The 22,207-nt window shown below is 31.8% G+C and overlaps 1 protein-coding gene and 1 long non-coding RNA gene across 6 annotated transcripts in view; both read left to right on the top strand.

Moving 5' to 3' along the window:
- The window catches only part of LOC136269724 (uncharacterized), a 31,241-nt gene extending 11,003 nt beyond the window's left edge, over positions 1–20,238 (top strand). Inside the window, exons 7-11 of one of the 5 annotated variants that reach the window (XM_066074159.1) lie at positions 436–614; positions 1,260–1,404; positions 4,001–4,179; positions 4,845–4,983; positions 20,013–20,233. In XM_066074159.1, coding sequence (XP_065930231.1) covers positions 436–614; positions 1,260–1,404; positions 4,001–4,179; positions 4,845–4,983; positions 20,013–20,194 — 824 coding nt within the window. In that variant the 3' untranslated portion in view covers positions 20,195–20,233. Of the gene's footprint in view, positions 1–435; positions 615–1,259; positions 1,405–4,000; positions 4,180–4,844; positions 4,984–6,563; positions 7,087–20,012 lie in introns of those variants that run through there. The other 4 variants (XM_066074160.1, XM_066074161.1, XM_066074163.1 and 1 more) reach the window with 4 other exon arrangements.
- LOC136272095 (uncharacterized) lies at positions 15,992–18,405 on the top strand. The gene is made up of 3 exons (XR_010710001.1): positions 15,992–16,094; positions 16,784–16,870; positions 18,306–18,405. It is a non-coding gene; the product is annotated as an uncharacterized lncRNA (long non-coding RNA).
- Positions 20,239–22,207: the final 1,969 nt, after the last annotated feature.

The raw sequence follows: 22,207 nt of genomic DNA on the forward strand, positions 1-22,207 counted from the left end.
TTGCAGCGGTGTGCTGAAGGTTTTGAATGATCGTTAAACTGGTTAGAACTCCATCCCTAAGAAAAAAAAGGAAACGTATTTAGTTGATGTAAATAAAAATTAATAAATGCAACTGCTGTAAGAAACAACGAGCAAAATTTGCATCTATTGTCGTTTACTAGTTCCAGAGTAAAAATAGGAGAGAGTTTAAAGATACAGCGCTTTTGAAAATATTATATATGTGTTTTTCAGACATTTAGTTTAATATTTGGAATAAGAAGAATTGACAGAGTTGTTTGATAACTGAAACTGAAATTTGGGTTTCAATGAAAATTGATAGATACAAACTTTATTACGAAAGGAATAGTCCTACATATGTACATACAATATAAGTTACTGAAACTATACTCAGTTTAAAGAAAACAAAACTATTGACTAATTCTGTTTTCTTTACAGGAGATCCTAAATTCAGGTGTACCAATACATCTGCTGCTGTTAACAACAAACGACACAAAATTACATGTGAAGTGTACGATGTTGACGGTATTTCTTGTAACAACATCTTGTGGAAGCGAGGAGACACTGGTGAAGATTATGAGCCCGGCAGCTATTTCAATATCAATATAGCTTGTACGGTAAGCCAAACTCTGGCAATTAAGATATCAAACATTCAGGTAAAAAAAATTAATTCAAATATTACAAGAATATTATCTGAATGTTTGAAATATTGAATTATACTTCTTTTAAAAAATATTGAATATTTTGAACGTTGATAAAACAGCTGTTGTTACTTCTTTAATATATTGTAAAAAAACAACCTGGAGTGTATTATTTTCACTGTGGCTTTACGAATTGATCCCGAAAATGATGTTTCCTATAGGCCCTGACTCTTTCGTTTCTTAAAGCCTTACCGCCCCAGGGATACAAGTACACCTGAAAAAATAAAACAATCAATCCTTATGATTTACATAAATAACTCGGATAACTATACAATTCACATTGCATATAAACTTAATAATAGGATTATGGATTACAATTAGTCTTCATAAAACGAAAATCGATACTATTTTCAGTGATTTCTTTATTTTGTATAAATTTATATTTATCGATTAAAGTGTGCTTTTCAAATGTAAATCGTTTTACACCTTGTTGATTGGTTTTATGAGCTAATACAAAATTTCAGCTTTACAGAATGTATGCGTACGGTATAATTTTGAACATTTTGTTTATATTCGAGTATTAGATCTTGCAGTCTACTCGCAACTTATTCTTTTGGGCAGGAAGTAACCGATAGCAAGATAAAAATGACGTTGGAGATTCTGCAGGTGACGGCGGAGTATTTTAAGACACCGTTCATGATCAGTTTCATTTACAATGACACACTGTCCCACACAAAAGAGTTCCAGCTTATAATTCCGGAAGCTAGTAAGATTAGTTAGTCTTTTTAGAAATAGAGAAATATAGCTTGTTGACTTGATTTTCGTTCATGTTTTGTATCTTGTGAGCACACACAGCCTTTTCCATGCATATTCATCATCGCAAGTCAAGGTTTTATAGGACGCTGATTGGATCGCGAAACCCTTGGCTTGTGAAGGTGATATATATTCAAAGTGTAATGCATAGATGAAAGAGAGAGAGAGAGAGAGAGAGAGAGAGAGAGAGAGAGAGAGAGAGAGAGCACTATATCAAATATATGCAAACCGCAAAACCTTGGCTTGTGAATGTGATCTATATTCAAAGTGTATCTGTAATGCATAATTAGGTCGAAGGGAGACTGTAATAACGTACTACAATTTTGGGAGTGTTGAATTGTTTACCATAAGGGAACGACTTTTCCAAATATTCGAACTATGAAAAAAGACAATAACAAACTGTCAACCATCTCAAAAATCGATAAAGCGAAATACAAATTTAAAGGAGAGGAAGACGGACCTCTAAAGAAAAGGTGGGGTCATGTGCAGGTAGAGGTAATCAAAAGAAGTATTTGAAATTGATTGTAATCAATTACATTTTCAAAGTAATCGGAAGTAATTTTCAATTGAGTCTCCCTTCAATTACAAGTAATTGAATGTATTTAAATACATTCCAAAAATATAACGTATTTTTCATTACTATTCAATTACATTTCAATTACTTTTTTTCAAGTTAAAAATTTAAAAAAGGTGTCATATTCAGTTCAGTTCTTCATTAGATTTAGTATTTAAGCAATATATTTTATCAGTACAAGTATATGTAAACAATTATATGCATGTACAGGTACATAAGATTAACAGGAGAATGACCAAAATTTAATAATAATGTTTATAGGTTGCATATCTGTTTTAAATGGGCTTGTTTTTATTCACTAATTAAGTGTCTCATTATGTTTGATCTGTTCATACAACATGACACTTTAGAAAAGGTATAATTTGCTCAAGCCTGAAGCCCTGTCAAACACCAGAACAAATGTATTGAAAAAAAAATTGCATAAAAAGTCTTGTTCAGAACAAAAAAATAACCCCAATGACACTGGATTTAGTTTTTAATGTTTGTATGAATACAATTAAGGAAACTTACTATTTGTCTTGACCCCATGCTCCTATGCCTTGCAGGCGCCATTGTTGTTTTTGTGAAATCAAACGCTTTACAGATCAAGATTTACGGAAGTTGCTTTTCGGAACTCTCGAGAGTCATTATGACAACAGCGTAGTTAAGTTTAGTGTTCCGAGAGTATGATGTAAACGTTATTGTTATATTCAGTAGTATATTCTCACTATATAACTCTGTATAGATGAATAGTCAATAATTTAATATTAGCTCGTCCGAAAAATATTGACCGGTCAATATTTTTTTGATATTGACCGGCTAGGAATAATATCTAGAGAACATTCCCTGTATTTCAGATAATCGCCTCTGATTTGTTGCTTTGTAAACGATGACGTAAATAACTCTTCGCGACTCCAAAACAAGGTGACGTCATAATAGACAGTCATGCAGTCAAGGCAAGTAAACAACGGACGCGCAATGCGACGGTTTACTATCATAAAAGATATAAGGATTTGCGAATTACTGTGAAGTAAAATCAAGTAGAACATCTATGTGTTAATTCTTAAGGTCGGCGGAATATCACCAGTGACCGTTTGATGCTGAGGATATTTTGGAAATGAACTTTGCACAAAATTGAATTCGTGAATTCTTTGTTGAGCTGAGAAAATTACGGCGATCTGTTTTTAATTATTTTCTTAATTTTGGTTTGTTTCTTCATATAACAAAACAAATGTTGACTGTGTTTTCGAGCAACATTGATTATATTAGCCCCCTTGGGACGAAAATATTGCCCTCCGGCCGCTTCGCGTCGGGCAATATTTCGTCCCTCGGGGGCTAATATAATCAATGTTGCCCTCAACCCCAGTCAATATTTGTATAATATACGATGCGTCCATAGAAGGAACTTTTTCAGACACTTTCTTGGACAAGACGTAGTGTCTCAGTTTTGTTGGGTGCTAACTTTCATGTACCCAATTAAGGCATTTTAAGTAGATTAAGCGACATTTCCTCTTGGGTATACCCAATAAGAAAAATGTACCCAATTAGTACCAATTAGGTATAAAAAAAACCCCAATATATGCACTCTCGTAAACACGGACAGACGGACTGACGGACGCAGAGGAAAGCTATAGTCCCCTCCGGTGAAACCGGTAGGGGACTAATAAATGCAACTGCTGTAAGAAACAACAAGCAAAATTTGCATCTATTGTCGTTTACTAGTTCCAGAGTAAAAGAAGGAGAGAGCTTAAAGATACAGCGCTTTTGAAAATATTATATATGTGTTTTTCAGACATTTAGTCCAATATTTGGAATAAGAAGAATTGACAGAGTTGTGTGATAACTGAAACTGAAATTTGGGTTTCAATGAAAATTGATAGATACAAACTTTATTACCAAAGGAATAGTCCTACATATATACATACAATATAAGTTACTGAAACTATACTCAGTTTAAAGAAAACAAAACTATTGACTAATTCTGTTTTCTTTACAGGAGATCCTAAATTCAGGTGTACCAATACATCTGCTGCTGTTAACAACAAACGACACAAGATTACATGTGAAGTGTACGATATTGAGGGTATTTCTTGCAACAACATCTTGTGGAAGCGAGGAGACACTGGTGAAGATTATATGCCCGGCAGCTATTTCAATATCAATATAGCTTGTATGGTAAGCCAAACTCTGGCAATTAAGATATCAAACATTCAGGTAAACAAAATTGAATTCAAATATAACAGGAATATTATCTGAATGTTTGAAATATGAAATTTTACTTCTTTTAAAAAAATATTGAATATTTTGAACGTTGATAAAACAGCTGTTGTTACTTCTTTAATATATTGTAAAAAAAAAACCTGGAGTGTATTATTTTCACTGTGGCTTTACGAATTGATCCCGAAAATGATGTTTCCTATAGGCCCTGACTCTTTCGTTTCTTAAAGCCTTACCGCCCCAGGGATACAAGTACACCTGAAAAAATAAAACAATTAATCCTTATGATTTACATAAATACCTCGGATAAATATACAATGTACATTGCATATAAACTTAATAATAGGATTATGGATTACAATTAGTTTTCATAAAACGAAAATCGATAATATTTTCAGTGGTTTCTTTATTTTGTTTAAATTTATATTTATCGATTAAAATGTGCTTTTCAAATGTGGATCATTTGCAACGATGTTTTACTCCTTGCTGATTGGTTTTATTAGCTAATACAAAACAAAAAATTCAGCTCTACAGTATGTATGCTTAAGGTATAATTTTGAACATTTTGTTTATATTGGAGTATTAGATCTTGCGGTCTACTCGCAACTTATTTTTTTGGGCAGGAAGTAACTATTTCTAAGATAAAAACGACGTTGGAGATTCTGCAGGTGACGGCGGAGTATTTTAAGACACCGTTCAGCGTCATTTACAATGACACACTGTCCCACACAAAAGAGTTCCAGCTTATAATTCCGGAAGCTAGTAAGATTAGTTGGTCTTTTTAGAATTAGAGAAATATAGCTTGATGGCTTGATTTTCGTTCATGTTTTGTATCTTGTGTGCACACACAGCCTTTTCCATGCATATTCATCATCGCAAGTCAAGGTTTTATAGAACGCTGATTGGATCGCGAAACCCTTGACTTGTGAAGGTGATATATATTCAAAGTGTAATGCATAGATAAAACAGAGAGAGAGAGAGAGAGAGAGAGAGAGAGAGAGAGAGAGAGAGAGAGAGAGAGAGAGAGAGAGAGAGAGAGTGAGCGAGCGAGCGAGCGAGAGAGAGAGAGAGAGAGAGAGAGAGAGAGAGAGAGAGAGAGAGAGAGAGAGAGAGAGAGAGAGAGAGAGAGAGAGAGAGAGAGAGAGGGAGAGCAAAATATCAAATGTATGCAAATCGCATTTTACTTCTGATTCTCATGTACCTAACATAAGGGGCCTACATATTGCATATTAATTTTAACAACAGACACCCGTCTAACTAATGATAATCATTAAAAATCAGTTCATGGATTTTAGCAACACTCATAAGCCTTCAAGTACCGCAACTCACAATTTTACAAAAATATTGACGGGTACTTTATTCGAAACTGTCCCATGCTACTAAGTGTTTTTAAGGCCATATACATTGAATAATATGGAACATCATATTGTATGATACATACCGAACTTGAACCGCTGCCATTCAATAAATAGAATGTTAACTGAAAGGTCTGGAAAGGTCACTAAATGGCATATGACACTCGTTCACCTTCTACCTTAGTGTACTTTGAATTGACTGAACGGCAGAGATTCATCATGTGATGATAATGAGAGAGAAAGAGAGAGAGAGAGAGAGAGAGAGAGAGAGAGATGTGGACGACAAAGGAGCATCGAACAATTTTCACGTCATTTTTGAAGCCACACCAAGTTCTGAATGCAAAATAGGGGAAATTAGCTTTACATTGTAACATTCTTTGAAGAAGAAAAAATCAAAAATTGTTCATAGAATGTTTTATTACAATCTTAATAAATCACAAAATTTAAGAAAGACATTTTGGTATTTGTTACTAATAGTCTTTCTAGAAAGGAATGAATTATGGCTAAATATTTCATTTTTTCTTCCAACGAACTAGCAGAACATTTTTATAGAAGTTTTATGGAGAGTAGAATTTGTCAGATGTAGAAGGGGACGAAGAGAGATATGTACGACAAATATAAATAGGATGCTGTATTACTAATAAGCTGAAAAGAAAAGAAAAGTCAGACGATGTTTGTTTTTCAATCCACAACTTTCTTAAAAAAAGAATGACATTTGGTAAAAGCTGATAATGGAAGGAAGTATAAATTACAATTTTGCTACGAGTTTTTTGCTTTTCCCTCTCAATCAAGCTTCATTCATGGTTAAACTATGATGTGTTTCTTAATTCATACCACTCTTTATTCAAAGCCAATTTATTTCACTACAAAACAAAAAATTGGGACAGTTGAAATTAAAATAGCATTGCATGTAAGTTTCGGCTTTCAATATCTTAACTGTAGTTCGATAATTGTTATTTTGTTGTAATTTTGTTATTTGTTTTCCAGAATACAGTCACTCCGCAGCGGCCCTGCAGACATCTCTTGCATTAATAAATGCCATTGTTCTCGTTGGTTTTTTGTTACAAATACAGTGACTAGGCAACAAAAACAAAGAAAGCAAATAGTAAAGTTGCAATTAAAGACCTTTTTTGTTTCACTGTGTAAAGCATAAAGTTGGATTTTAGTTGACTATGTAGCAGAGTTTCTTGTCAGATCCAAAATCCAACCTGATTTATTTAAGATACCATTAAAAAAATAGTGTTGATCAAAATATGTGAATTTTAATTAGATTAAGAAAATGGTTTGTGATATCAAAATTTAACAGATTGTTTTAGATTCAGAAAAAATCAGTCTCTAAAATAAGCTGAAAACGTTATTGCAGGGAATATCTTTTCTGCAGTTATCTGTTAAAACTCTGTGTGAAACTTTTAGATTGTTTTACTATGCTTATATTTCCTAATGTTTCTTAATCATGTTTTAAAAATTGTCAAGCTTTTATTATACGTTTTAACTTTCAAACCATCTCATTTTCAGAAAACAGACTGTGTATATCACTGTATATATCATGTTTTTACACATTCTAATAAATTTCATTTTACCTTCTACGTTTTTTTTTCTCTCCATTATTGGCCATTGTTGTTAACAATGTAAGCCAAGATCTATACTTGAACTATAAGTGAAGGATCTTAATATGGTCTATGGTATGGTGATAGTATATAACTACTTATGGCATTACCTATGGAGCTAGTCTAAATGGACTTTATAAGAGTTATATTCTATTACTGTTTATTGTCTTACTCTTCATAGGGTCGATTGGGGTTATTAACGTAAAAGCAAAAATAACTGCTAATATAAAACCAAATATACTTGTCTTAAAAACAAGTCTATAACTTAAATGCACACGCAATTTGCCTTAATATTTGTTTTTAAAAAAGCCCACATTTTGATGACTTGTTACTATATACAACCACGGAAAAAATGCAACTAAATCCTGAAGAGGTCGGTAATAAATGTTGATCTACAGTACATAACAGTAGTTTTGTCCTAACCCATATCCAAACGTTTGCTTTTTAGCATCATCCTACCTCTAGTTACAGTACTTTAAGAGTACATGCAATTGTCTTCTGATAATCATACCTTTAACTTTACAAGAAGATATTGTAATACTTTGCTGTTTAAGAACTCCCTTACTTTGACTTGTATAGCCACGGAGATCATTGTCACGAGATCATTACTGAGCCATTCTTATTTATATATCTTATTTGCTTATCATCTGCTATAATCGTAAATCGTATTTATTTTTTATTAAAAACCTTAAGCTTGGAACAATGAATTAATCAAGAATATCGATCGCTTAATTTAAAATCTCGCCGCTATGGAAGCTGCCATTGGACTTTAATCTATGACGTCACACCATCTACTCCGATTTGTTTTATCAACATAGCGTCAGTTTTAGCAAATAATGATATTCGCTCTTAATGTTATGTTCCGAAAAATTGAAACAATATCGATTTGAGGTCGTTCTTTTACCTTTGACTTTTTACTAAATTACAAAAAATGTAAAATGAAGCATGTTCGTTGAAATCTAAACACTAAATCTCCGTATAGTAGTGGAAATTGTCAACAGATTTCAAGTATCGCACGGTAGAAGATGTCTGCCTTCATTATTTCGAAATGGTAATTTGGACTCTCGAGAATATATTTTAAATATTTCGATTACAATTACTGTGGTTGTATCAATATTCGTTGAATAACAATTTTCGTGGATTTCGTTGTTAAGTTGACCCTGGAAATGAAATGTTTATTGAAATTCGATTTCAACTAACTTTTTGTATTGGTAGGGTCATTGGCCACGAAATTACGTATCCTTGAAACTGTGATTTTCAGAAATTGATACATTGATACCCACGAAAATTAATGAAACCACTATAACATACAAATTCAGTTAGCAAAGAGCTTGACTTGGAATGAAAATTTACTCGGGGTCATTTTCAACTTTGAATGATATCAGAGTAACAGCTGTCATTTATTTTTAAAAAATCATATATTCATGCATACATGTATTTATCCTCTAGAATGACGTGTGAAACTAAACATCATCATTTTTGTTCAGTCGATTGCTTGAGTAACAGAAAGGCATAAGCCATCGCTTTATTTAGAACACTGCGTACATTTTATATGTAAACCGAATCGGAATTGATAGTGTGACATGAAAATAATAACTTTGGTTTTTAATACAAAAGAGTTCTACGTCATGTCAGCTTCCACGAAATACGATTTCTCTAACTTCAAACAGGCATTAAAGCTTGAATATGTAGTTTATTTTCAAAACAATGTGACCACATGTGATATTTAAACCACTTTATTTATAGAAATAAAATATGATTTTGACTTCCCTTCCCCTTAATAACCTTGTAATTTCAATATCGCAGCTCTTGAATTTCATTTTAAACAAAAGAACGTTGATACGATTTCCCTGAATTCAATAACTATCTTCCAACTAGTAATCCGTTACACAGAAATAAGCATAACAAACTCGATATGCGATCTGTTTAAAAAATTAATTCAGTTACTGACCAATTTTGGATAGTATTGTCACAAAGCAAAACCTGAATCAACTTCATAATCTTAAAGATCTGTGAACAAAGAAATGATTAAAAAAAAATTTCAGTCATAACAGGCCATTATAATTTTTTTTACTGATCATCAAAGTTTTTAAAAACTCATTAAACCCCCATATTCAAAGGATAAATCTGTTCAGGATAAAAAAAAAAAGCCCTGCTTTAAAAAAAAGACTAATCTGTTTCTGTGAGTTCTACGTTATTATTGTTTATCTGTCGGTACAGAGCTTTATATAAATATCCCCGGGCTAGTTCAGATAAGAATTACAGAAAAAATTGTTCAATTGTTGACCGTTGTGGAACTACGTGACCTTCAAGTTCAATATAGAAGACAAAATGGCCAGGGACTCGCTAATCCCAACAATGGATGAATACACATCAATGCATTTTTCACAATAGCTAACAGTGCAGTATTTACGATCAGGCTATTGAGGTAAATATCTAGAAAATGTTTTCAAATAGTCTTTTGAGTACATTATACATAATCACGCCATAATTGATTAGATTTATATTTTTCAGTACTTAATGATTAGAAAAGATTGATATGGAGAAAAAATCAATTTCATGACATTTTATTTGAAATCCTATAGAAAATCTCCCGATACTAATTATATAATGTTCAATGTAATATCAATTTATTAAAATGGTTTTTGGAGAGAAGACGTTATGTTTTCAAAAAAGGGAAAAGATCTAAGATACATTGGCAGTTTCCTTCATCCTTCCTATAGCATCCAAAATGATTGTTTTAAATGCAACCTTCATTATGTTTATCTTAAAATAAACCCGGTGAACCTTATAAAAGCCAACCTGTTCTTAGAAGGATCACTGAAAGAATTTGTGGTATTTTACATGCAAGGAAAAGATCAGAAACGACGCCAATACAAAACTGGAAAGTCACTGCCCCAAAGTGGATATCTCTTAAGATATTTAGTGAGCAGTTCTTGTATGAGGAAAAACAGGGAAGAGTTTAATTCAAAAATAGAAACATATGCTTGGGAAAATCACAAAAATACTGAGAAGATCCGTGTATTTCCAAACTCATATAGTATAAGTACACTAAGGAAATTATATGGGTATTCCAATTTGATTGCAACATACTATATTTGCCTTAATTCTTGTGAGAAAAAACATCTAATATCTTGAAGGGTGGAGTGGGGATGAGGGTTAGAATTGCATCAATGAACATAAGCCAAAAGCCAAGGACACCTGTAAAGTTTCCCATTTCAATATTTTTGAGAATGTGCACGAGAGTTTAAGAAAATTCACTAATTGAAATATTTTTGAAATGTCCAATATGAGGACCACGTTAAACCGAAACTAAGTGTTCAAGGAAACTGTGTACTAAAGTTGCTTTAGCCCTTTTTGTGGGGTTTTATTGATGGTTCAAGTTTTTCTCACTTAGTCAAGGCTGTGTGTTTAGAATTCATTCATACACGTACTGTGTCATTTTTAATCTTAAGTAACGTCATTTGATATTTTTAAGCAAGCCTTTTCCTATTCATCTTTTAAAATTTCGGAATACATGTGTTAATTTTGATGCATTTGACATAAATATTTGGCTACTTTAGATAAAAAAGGAATAACTTTATAAATTATCTAAATAGTTACTTGCTAATAAAATGAATCAATTTAAGAGATGAATATTCCCACACCTAAGCTATATAGAGTAAAATCTCTCACATGAAAATGCAAAGAAGCTATTCTATCACAGGTAGTACATGTATTTTCAATCGATTGCATAGAATAATAATAATCCTCTTCATCTCTCTCTCTCTCTCTCTCTCTCTCTCTCTCTCTCTCTCTCTCATAAATTCTAGCTTCTATCATGCGGGTTATGATTAATTAAAGTGTTACCTTTTTTTTAATAATCCAAAATGATTGTTTGAAATGCAACCTTTCATCGTGTTTATCTTAAAATTAAACCCCCTATTAAAATGTTCCCCCTATTAGGGCCCTAATATTCATATTCCCGCGAAAAAAATAGACCACACATCTTCTCTGTCTTGTGAATACACGACTTATACCTTTATACATGTAAGTAGAAGTATAAAATCAAGACAATATACTGATATAGACAGAGTGACATCTAGAAAATATCTGCACCTTAAGATTTAACAACGGAAGAAAGGGCAAAGTCAATACTGGGTCAAACTAACCGACTTACGTTTAAACACACCTAGAATAGTAATTACAACACATAATTTAGGAATGGGAAAATAAAGTATCAACATTTTTTTGTACAAAAAAAAAATTCATTCATTTGTTTTTCATATATATATATATATATATATATATATATATATATATATATATATATATATATATATATATATATATATATATATATATATATATATATATATATATATATATATATATATATCACAGCAATTGGGAGGATAAATTATTAGGATTCACGTAGGATGATGTTTATTGTCATTATGGGGTTTGATTACGTGACCTCCCGTATATTTATTCCAAAATACATCCAAATTCGAGACCTTATTTCTTAAATAATGTCATCAAAACTGCTACAACTTTTGTATTATTAACACTGCGTATTCCATGACACATTTTTATAACAGCGTTAAAATGATGAATATATGTGAGTATACGTAAACGGATTGTAATTATTGAATTTTCAAAGAAATATATATTGGTCTTGCATGTACTACCAAATAACAGGATACCAGTTTTATTTTCAAACAGAGTTTTTCTTATTTCATATATAGTTTTGGTCACTACCATTTGTTTAAAAAAGAAGATATATTTGATACATTGATTACAAATAAATTACTTACATTCTACAGACGTTATCTTTTGTATTAGCAGATAATTACACCTTAAGAGGAAAGGTTTTCTTTCCAATTTGCATTTGTATATTATGCTTTGCTATTGATTGAAAAATGCAACCCATTAGCTATGGAAATATCTGTTTCTTCAAATAATATGAGCAAGTCCTTATTGTTTAGAACCTTATAGAATCAGTCAATTAATTTTACGTTAGTTTCAAACGATACTATATATGCGTTTAGGATATATTTTATCCTCCCCATACAGAAATTAAAATACAATACCATTTGTAGAAATAATATTTGTTGAAAAGTCAATTGTTCTCGTTATTTCTTGTCTCTATTGTAGTTCATTCATGTTTTAATGATAAACTATAAAAGTTTGAAAAAAATAAAATTGAAATATTGCTTAAAAATTGATGTGTACTTGTAGTTACCATGGTAAAAATCTTTAAACGTCCTTTTAAACATCTTTTTATTTGACTGACATATTTGCATGACCTGTAATTATTTACTTATTCTTATAAGATAAGCCCAAAATAGTTTAATTTCACCATAGTCTTTGTTGCCTTGGTAACGGCATAACCTAGCAAAGGCTAAATAGCGTATTGCTCCCTGTTTTACCAAAAAATATAAAATTATGAAATGTAAACGTATTTGAAGACTTCGCGTGACTTCCATAATCTGGTTTCTTCGGATAATTTTTATTACATATATTAATAGGTTTATCTTTGTTGTTAGCAACAACACTACTTACCACTATGCCATTTTCCTTAATAGAAAATGTCGAATATTGACATTTTTAAATATACATTAGTATGTATTTGGTTCTTTTACCGAAACAGGGATGTTATTAACGAAACCTTTTAGGTATCTTTAGGAGACATTATTTTTGTCCAATATATAGTTATGAAATGAGCAAAATTATAAATTTGTTACCTTATTTTTAAAAAGGCGATCATTTTTGTGATTTTTCATGGATTATGGCTTCAGTGCTTTGTATGCAGTTTAATACGATTTATAATTCCATTAAACCACGAGAACGATAGGTTTGCAACAAGTTTTTCATCAAGTTCATTACTGCACCTAAAAGAAAATCGACAAACATGAAGATAAGACAGAAGGAGCACCAATCAAAAAAGGAAACTACAAGTGAATATGCGATATTGAATTCCCTACCATGCTTATTTTTTATAACAAAACACTAATGCTATATAAGATTATGTTGAACAATAATTCGAATCAATCTGAGAGAACAGTTTATACAGCAGATGAGTAAACATGTGGCTTTGTTGGTACTCTAGTAAAATAAATTCAAAATCTATAGAACGAATTATATGTAAATGTCAATTCTGGAATAAAAACGACATGGGTTTTATTTCATCCATCTAAAAATTTTTTAATTGAAATGACATTTAACCAGTTTGACAAACATTACGCTGAAGAGAAATTATCTTGTAAAAACTGTAAATGACCATGAAAATATTCGTGGCATTTTATTGTATTTAATATCCACTTGAACAAGTCTTATTTGCTAACATCTAAAACCCGTAATCGGGTAACGTAGCATAAGCATAACGACCCGTTTATAATGTTTATTTTCCATTAACTACATGTACATCCAAAGTATTTTTTTTTCATGTACAACGGTTATTTGGAACAATTGCATTGACTTTTTCACACGCTTGTAAATAAGAATGTAAATAAGAGGAAGTTTTTATTGTCGCTAATTATGTAATACGATGAGTTTATCTTCACCCTGAAATGTAATTTGTTGTGAGAAACCATTTACGAAAATGTTCATTTGATGATTATATCAAAACAAAATATATAACAATATTTTAATTTTGTTTATAATCATAATCTGTAAGAATGTTTTAAACGTACGCAATATTTTGCACATAAAATAGGACATAAGAGAGCTATCATTTCAATTTCCTTATTTCTAATATTTCTTCCTGTTATGTTTTGATTTTCATTCGAAATATTATTCTATCCGCTTCTATAATATTTTTAGATTAAAATTGTAAAAACCTTGAGAAACAACACACGGAAAATTAAGTATTTTTCATGCGATTTGTGATGTGGACCATTTAAGATTTTTTTTACTTTCTGTCGGCAAAACATTAGATTAAAAACATTTGATACTGTGTCGTTTAGAAGAAATATGAATTTCAGTGCATTTATTAGGAAAGCAACAACGGAAGTGCAGCAAATTGCTTTGGTCACCTTCATTTTTATTTTCCACCAAGGTAAGTCTTTATATTATATATTATGACTAGATAGTTTGAATGCACTGTATTATTTAATATATTCTGACATTTTGCACATAAAAAATTAGCATGCAGATTTATAAAAATGAACGAAAGTTACAAAACACATCTTAATATTATATAGCAAATCATTTTGAGATGTATACCAAGCTATCCTTTATTTAATTAAATGAAGGTTCTAATTGTCTGATTAGTACTGAACTTTGTTCATATAAATAAAGTAAAATTTAAACTCTACATCTTAATTGTGACACTCCATGTTACTATCTTGGTCTTAAACTTTTGCTTTTCCATATCATTTACAACTATTATGAATGTTGACAAATAAAACTTCGATGTTCTACAGAAGATATTACTGTAAATAAAAAAACTCCTTTTTCGAGGGGAAAATAAAATAAATCACAATGATCTCAAGAATTGTTTACATTGTGAAAAATTGGATATTAGGGGTTATTTAAATCTTGAAAGTAGCTTATAACTTCTTGTTGAAACCTCTTTAAAAACCCCATTAATCTTATGGGTCAGATCGATATCGAGATTACAGGCATCAAAATCCGTTTTTTATCTGTGGTATGATGTGTGCATAGTTTGGTTGACATTTATGCGGTAGTTCTTGATAAGTCAAAAATATGAAAAAGATTACAGAAAGACGGATAATTTCACAGACGTACATGAAAAGTTAACTTATACTTTCAGCTCAAGCTCAAAATGGATATATAAACATATTCCAATCACAAATCAAGAAAAGATCCTTTACATACTTTGGACTATGTATCAACATTTATCAAAAAATAATAAAACTCAAGATATCTTTGGTGCATTTATCAGATAAATCTTATTTTGCAGGACTTTTAAGGTCTGAGTACATTGTGAATGTAGCGTCTCAATCCACTTGGGTAAATCCTGGGGATAACTATGTGGCGTACTGCAATTTCCCCGGCAAAGGGGCCCGTGACATTCAAAGTAACTGGAACGTCAAGTGGTTCCACAACGGTCAGGCCCTGACCAGTCTGTGTGAGTTTCTGACAACTGAACTCGCCCAGAGGTATTCCTGCAAAGTTCTGTCACCACAGCAGAACAACATCAGTTTCGAACTCACTGTATCAAGTGAGTATGAACTAAACCCTGCATTTCAAAAGATCAGATTGGCATTTTGGAATCGAGAAAGTTGAATCAAATTCTTTCGTGCTACTAATTATCTAAATAAAAAAGGAAAAAAATAATTGCTTCGATTTGATTTTGCACAATTCTGTAGATATTGTATACTGTAGATTCCTTATTTTACGTGAGTACTTAATTCCGCTATTCAACCGTTTTTGATCAACTCAAAAGAGCATGAAATCGCTAATGCAAAATTTTTATTATAGCTTCAGGTAGTTTACATATGTCCGAAAAATGAAAGCGAGATTTTAAAATTCGTGAGTCATGCTTCTCGCGATTTTACGCGGATTTTTATTCCCTGCGTTTAATTCTACAGTATGTGGAACATTTCATCTGAATCTAATTGGTTGGTTTAATTTGTTGGAACTAAAATGCGGAACCTTTGATATTGTAATTACAAGGTTATAATCACACTTGTGCATTTATGCAATGTTGCAATAACATGATACAGATTTAAACATTTCATTGGGTTTTTACAGTATTCATTATCTGCCCTTCTGATAGGTCTTTTTGTGTGAAGGGAGATTTTGATCAAGGATTCTTTAATATTGATAAAAACATTTTTTGTAGATGTTCAGAAAGCGGATGTAGGCAACCTTACCTGTGAGGTGTATGAGAAGATCAAGTCCGATGACTATTGGGTCAGGGATGAATTGGTGGCCATGAAGTCGGTGCCTATACAAGTCAGAGGTAAGAACTAATCTTCAAACGTTTACAAAATCTTTTAGAAAAGCTTATAGTGGGATTTAGGAGAAATCTACTTAGAAGTACTGTAAACCAGAGTTACATGTATGACTGTAAAATTTCGACCTTTTCATAAGCTTTTGTAGGATGTTATTAAGGAGAAATCTTCTCTAGAAGTACTTAAAACAAGCATTTATAACTCACTGTAAAAAAAAACCAAACCAACATTCTTTTCTAAGTGACTTGCAGTAAAAACAAATCATCAAATTTTGTTAAGGTATAATGTAGTGTGCATTATAGTTATAGACAGGGGTATTTATAGATAGACAAATATGTTTCGATTATTCAACAGTCATTTTTGCTCTTGTTTCAATAAGTAATATTGTACAGTTATTACCCTTATACATGGAGAACCTATTAAGAATATTAATGTTTCCATAAATTACACTGTGCATGTACTATAAACCGTATGTATTTTCATAAGTAATGTTGTACTATCACTTTTATGGCACCTATCAAGACTAGTTTCAAAAGTAATAATAAATTTTCACATGTATTTTCACGATAAGAGAGCCTAATTTTGTATTTTTTTACTAATAAAGAGTATAATTTTGTGCGTATTTTTTTACCATTAGAGAATTTGATATTGTATTTTTATCATAAAAGACCCAGATATTGCATTTTCACCATTACAGAGCCATGCAGAGTGATGCAGGGGAGGATCGTAGATATGGACGACAAGATGGGCACACAGTTTGTTGCCGATGCGACAGAATTCAGAGGTCAGTAGCTAACTTTGGTATTGTGATGGGGTTAGGCGTAGAGAAATGATTACTAGCCAGTCCAACTGGTTGGGATCTTTGGGTCTTGTGGTAATGTGTAGGTCCCAAGAGCTGGCTAGTGTCTGTACTCATCTTCCTTTAACAAATTAGCGGCTCGTACGGCGGGCTATCCACTGTGGAGAATGAAACAAAAGGAATTAAGGTGGTTAAACCTATGTGGATTGCAATTGGGTTAAGCTACTCTCGTTTCATCAATATTCTTTAAATGTCAATATTCGTTCATTTTGTTAAAAAGTTGATCCACAATTTTATTTTTTTTTTGTCGAAATGCAATATTTAATATCAAATTTTCGAGACATGAAAGCCCAAAAGACTGGTACTTTTTCCCGGTTTCCGACTGCTCTGCAGATGAGAGTCATTGACTCCCCTGGAATGGAACACCAGTCTATCGAAAATTAACTCCCATGCAGTGTAAGCCGGTATCCAATTTCAACTGGAGGCCGAGACAATGTTGACATAGTACCTTGTCTTAGGGCACAACACACAACATCATGTGACCACAGCGGGTCTTGAATCAGCAACCTTTGAGATACAGCTTCAACTCCTATGACCAATAACCCAGGACAAGACTTTTTTGCCAAAAATGTAGATTGTATGTACATATCCTTGAATCTGCTTTTTTTTTTTTTTTTTTTTTTTTTTTTTTTCCAAATCACAAATATTGATTCCCATGAATATTGTTAAAACCACATTTTCAAGAAAGGATAACTTGCCAGTCAAACTGGTTTTGATCCTTTTGTCTTGAAATTATGTTCCCAAACTTTGACCAGATTACCCCTGTTTTAGTCCGAGCAAGTTCCCTCCTCAATTCCTGGTACACTATCAATAAATTTTAATATTTGCTTAAAACGTCTTGTTTATAAATAATTACATAATATTTAGTTTTATATCATGTTATTTTTGTGGGTTTTTTTTATTACTGATAGTTTGTAGTAATTCTGTACATCATTTACTGTGGAATCATTAAATTTCGTGGTGGCTCAGTTTTCTTGGAATTCGTGGGTACCCCTCATCCACGAACTAAAATCCTCCACGAATTGATAAACTAGGGCAATAAAGTTGTATTTTCTCTGTAGGTTTAAGAGAATACACGAAATGACCTTCCCACGAACCTGTAAGATTTAAGCAATACACGAAAATTATACCCCACGAAATTTAATAAGTCTACAGTATAACATGTAGTAGATTACTTTTTATTACCAGCATAAAACTGTTACTGTAACAATAATTGATATAATTAAAAGATGTAATGAAAGTGTTCATTACGACAGTTGTTACTTATTTTGCATTAAATAAACATCCGTGTGTTGCTTGGATACTTGTAATAGAAGTATATGTTTAATTGAGATAAAAATTTGAATGTTGTCTTTTGCAGGCAACAGCCAGATTAATGTAATGTGTACTGCAGAAGTTGAAGGATTACCCTACTCAAAAATGCAACGAACCTTTCGAGTAGTAGTCATACAAAGTAAGGAGCTCTTTTGAATTATGTTATATTTATCAAACTGCAGGAATATGTCAATATTTTTTAAGCAAAAGAAATTTATTTTAGTGAATACAGTGTTTTTAAAAAATAACAATTAAATGTTTTCTTTTGTGATTTGAAGGTAGCGAATTATTAGAAAAAAATGTTCTGTAATATTTGTTTTCTTTATTGATTTTAATAATCAAATAAAGCATTTTATTGATTATATTTACATTTTCCTTTAACAAATTATTGAATAGATCATAAAAAGTAGGTACATGTAAAAGTAAATGAATTATTATCAATGTATATTGGTACGTTAAATAAAAGAAATAGACAAGTCTTCTTACAATGTATACGGATATTTGAATCGGCCTCATCATGATTTTCTGTGCAGTCCAGGATTTTTGGGGGGTTGCTTACCCCTGCACATGTTATTGTCCTTTAAATTTAGACCACGTGGTTTTATTTTACCCTTTCAGTTTTGCAGTAATCTGGGTACTTGTTGTAGAATATAAAATCTATACGTTTATTAATTTTAAACATTAATTCCATTAATTGGTGGATAAGGTGAGTTTTAGAAATTAATGTGACAATAGAAAATATAGTTTTTTTCTGCTCTCGCTACAATTAACATGCTTAGTAGCGACCCCCAGGATTAATTTTAAATCTGCGCCTGATCAATTAATAGCATCAGTAGTGAAACAGACTGTATTATTTTATGCAAAATGTTTCTTGAATTGGCCCGATATACTCAATTTTAATTCAAAACAGACACGCATTCTTCTTTTTTTAAAGAAATTAAAAAAAAGAATTTTAATGCAGACCAAAAGCATCAAACATGGCTATGATTGTTTTATTTTCAATTACGAGTAGAATGGTTGAACACGAATAATAACTCTGTTCTGAAAATCATCATTTAGTTTAAATAACCGCTAGATGATGAATAAAGACAATATCCTAATATACGTTCATGTTTAAACATAAATTAAAGTAGGATATGATATGAAAAACGACCAGTATTTACGTATTTTGAGAATATTATCCGAACACATATACTTCCGCTCGAAATTTTACAGGAATTGAACAAATCTTGGGGAAGTCTCGTCTCGTTAACTTTCATTCGAGCACCTTTGGATTAATTACACACTTAACAACGATAGAGAAAACATTCTGAACACAATTGCAGCGGTGTGCTGAAGGTTTTGAATGATCGTTAAACTGGTTAGAACTCCATCCCTAAGAAAAAAAGGAAACATATTTAGTTGATGTAAATAAAAATTAATAAATGCAACTGCTGTAAGAAACAACGAGCAAAATTTGCATCTGTTGTCAATTACTAGTTCCAGAGTAAAAAAAGGAGAGAGTTTAAAGATACAGCGCTTTTGAAAATATTATATATGTGTTTTTCAGACATTTAGTTTAATATTTGGGATAAGAAGAATTGACAGAGTTGTGTGATAACTGAAACTGAAATTTGGGTTTCAATGACAATTGATAGATACAAACTTAATTACCAAAGGAATAGTCCTACATATGGACATACAATATAAGTTACTGAAATTATACTCAGTTAAAAGAAAACAAAACTGTTGAATAATTCTGTTTTCTTTACAGGAGATCCTAAATTCAGGTGTACCAATACATCTGCTGCTGTTAACAACAAACGACACAATATTACATGTGAAGTGTATGATCTTGAGGGTATTTCTTGTAACAACATCTTGTGGAAGCGAGGAGACACTGGTGAAGATTATATTCCAGACAGCTATTTCAATTTCAATCCGGTGTCAACCTGAAAAATATCCTCGCAACCTTAAATTGCCATAATACTAAACCGCTTCGGGAATATTCTCACATGATAAGCGGTAAGTGCGCTGTTTTTCTTTAAATAAAAAAAATCATATTTTGTCATTAGTTTAATTGCTTCTGTCTATCAGTACTTTCAGTACTTTGAATACATTTCATTTCATATCGTGTGTTTAGGGCCAAGAAAGCGCAACTTATTAAATGGCTAGCGTGCCTTACTGTGCATTGAGTTTAGTTGGTAATTGAAAGCTATCTGATATATGTCTCCTGTATCATATTGTTTTGTGAAACTAAATATTTCCTGAGGGAAGCGGTAGACATGAATGTTAACCATGACAAATCGATATCAAGCAGAGGGGAAGCTTTTTCTTGCGTTTTGTTAGACACTTAAATTTCAATGTCAACGTTTACTTTCACCTAATTCTGACCAGAAACACACACATCATCCCAAACCTGTAGTTGTGTGATTTTTTTTTTCGGACAAAAAATCTTCTGATCTTGAAAATTTATTTAGTTGACAAATTGGGGTGAAAAACGCTCATAAAACAAAAAGGAAGACTATATATATAAGCTTAATTCAATATAAGTCATTGCATTTGTAATGGTCTGAACAGACTTAAAAAAGGTAATAAAATATCCGAGTGTATTCACATGCATGGACATATTTTTCCTCAATTTATGTAAAACATGCATCAGAATAAAAGAAACCTGATCATGAATATCGGGTAAAAATATGTCATTTTCTGTTCTTTTCTGGCCTCATCATTTGAAAGGTTTGGTCATGCAAATAAGCTTATTCCAGTTCAAGACTTTAAAACTCTCTCTCTCTCTCTCTCTCTCTCTCTCTCTCTCTCTCTCTCTCTCTCTCTCTCCATATGGCAGCTTGATAAACCCTCCAACTCAAAATAAGTAAACAAACTAAAATACCAATAGATCATTGAATGTCCTACATGACATTTGACCTCGAACCAAGGTAACGGATTGCTAAGGTCCACATAACTCAAACAATGGTCCCAACTCAACATAAAACAGCTGCATCGCCAGGATGATGCTATAAATTACGATAAAATTATTTTCCACAATTCCATTCATCGCGTTAATTATTTACTACCAAATGCGCGATATTAATTAATTTGATACCCCCTTGGGGCAACGTGTGTACACGCTTTTTCAAACCAAGCAAAGGCATTTGTGTTACGTCTTGTTTTGTATACTGTATATATGTACAATGTTTTGTCTTAAGCCACAAGTGCACTTTCACAATATCTACAGTTAAAATGGAACTTGACACTTTCTATGACAGTCTCCATGTAGATTTAGTTTTAAATTGACAGCATATCAGACGATTTTTCCCCGCTAACCCACAATCTATTCAACGAATTTGACTTCAACCACCAACCATTTATAATAAGCATTGTCCTTGTACAAACAAACCACATTGTCATCTTATGCAATTATCAATTTCATCGACTACAATATTTTCATTCCATCAATTATCAAATCATCATTCACTATACCTATTTATTTTTCTACCACCAATCATTAATATTCCAACCATCTTGCAACGGCTACTTTGGCATTTAAAATACATGTACCTTGAGCCAGTTTATCGTCAACCATTTAACATGCATATTGATAAAATGAAATATATCAGAAAGGACAATATCTTATATAAAGGTACACCAACGCTCTTACAAAAAGATCTTAGTACCATAAACCATTCTTATCATATATTAACAAATATTTCATTGAACTAATACATCGAACCATTAACCAAATTAATCCAAACCACTTCGCCGATAATCAGGATACATTGATATATACGATGATCGAGTCGATCGGCGCCATCTGAACGTCAATCAACATGAACTGTGGTGTTGTAAATATTCGAGGGTATCAATTTTCGTGGATATAAAAAGTAATAGTTTCGAGGATACGTAAATTCTTGGTTATGTTTTACCAATCAATCAATTTTACTCTTATGTGTGTTTCTTTATTCAATG

The sequence above is a fragment of the Magallana gigas genome, chromosome 10, assembly GCF_963853765.1.
Source record: "Magallana gigas chromosome 10, xbMagGiga1.1, whole genome shotgun sequence".
NCBI lineage: Eukaryota > Metazoa > Mollusca > Bivalvia > Ostreida > Ostreidae > Magallana > Magallana gigas.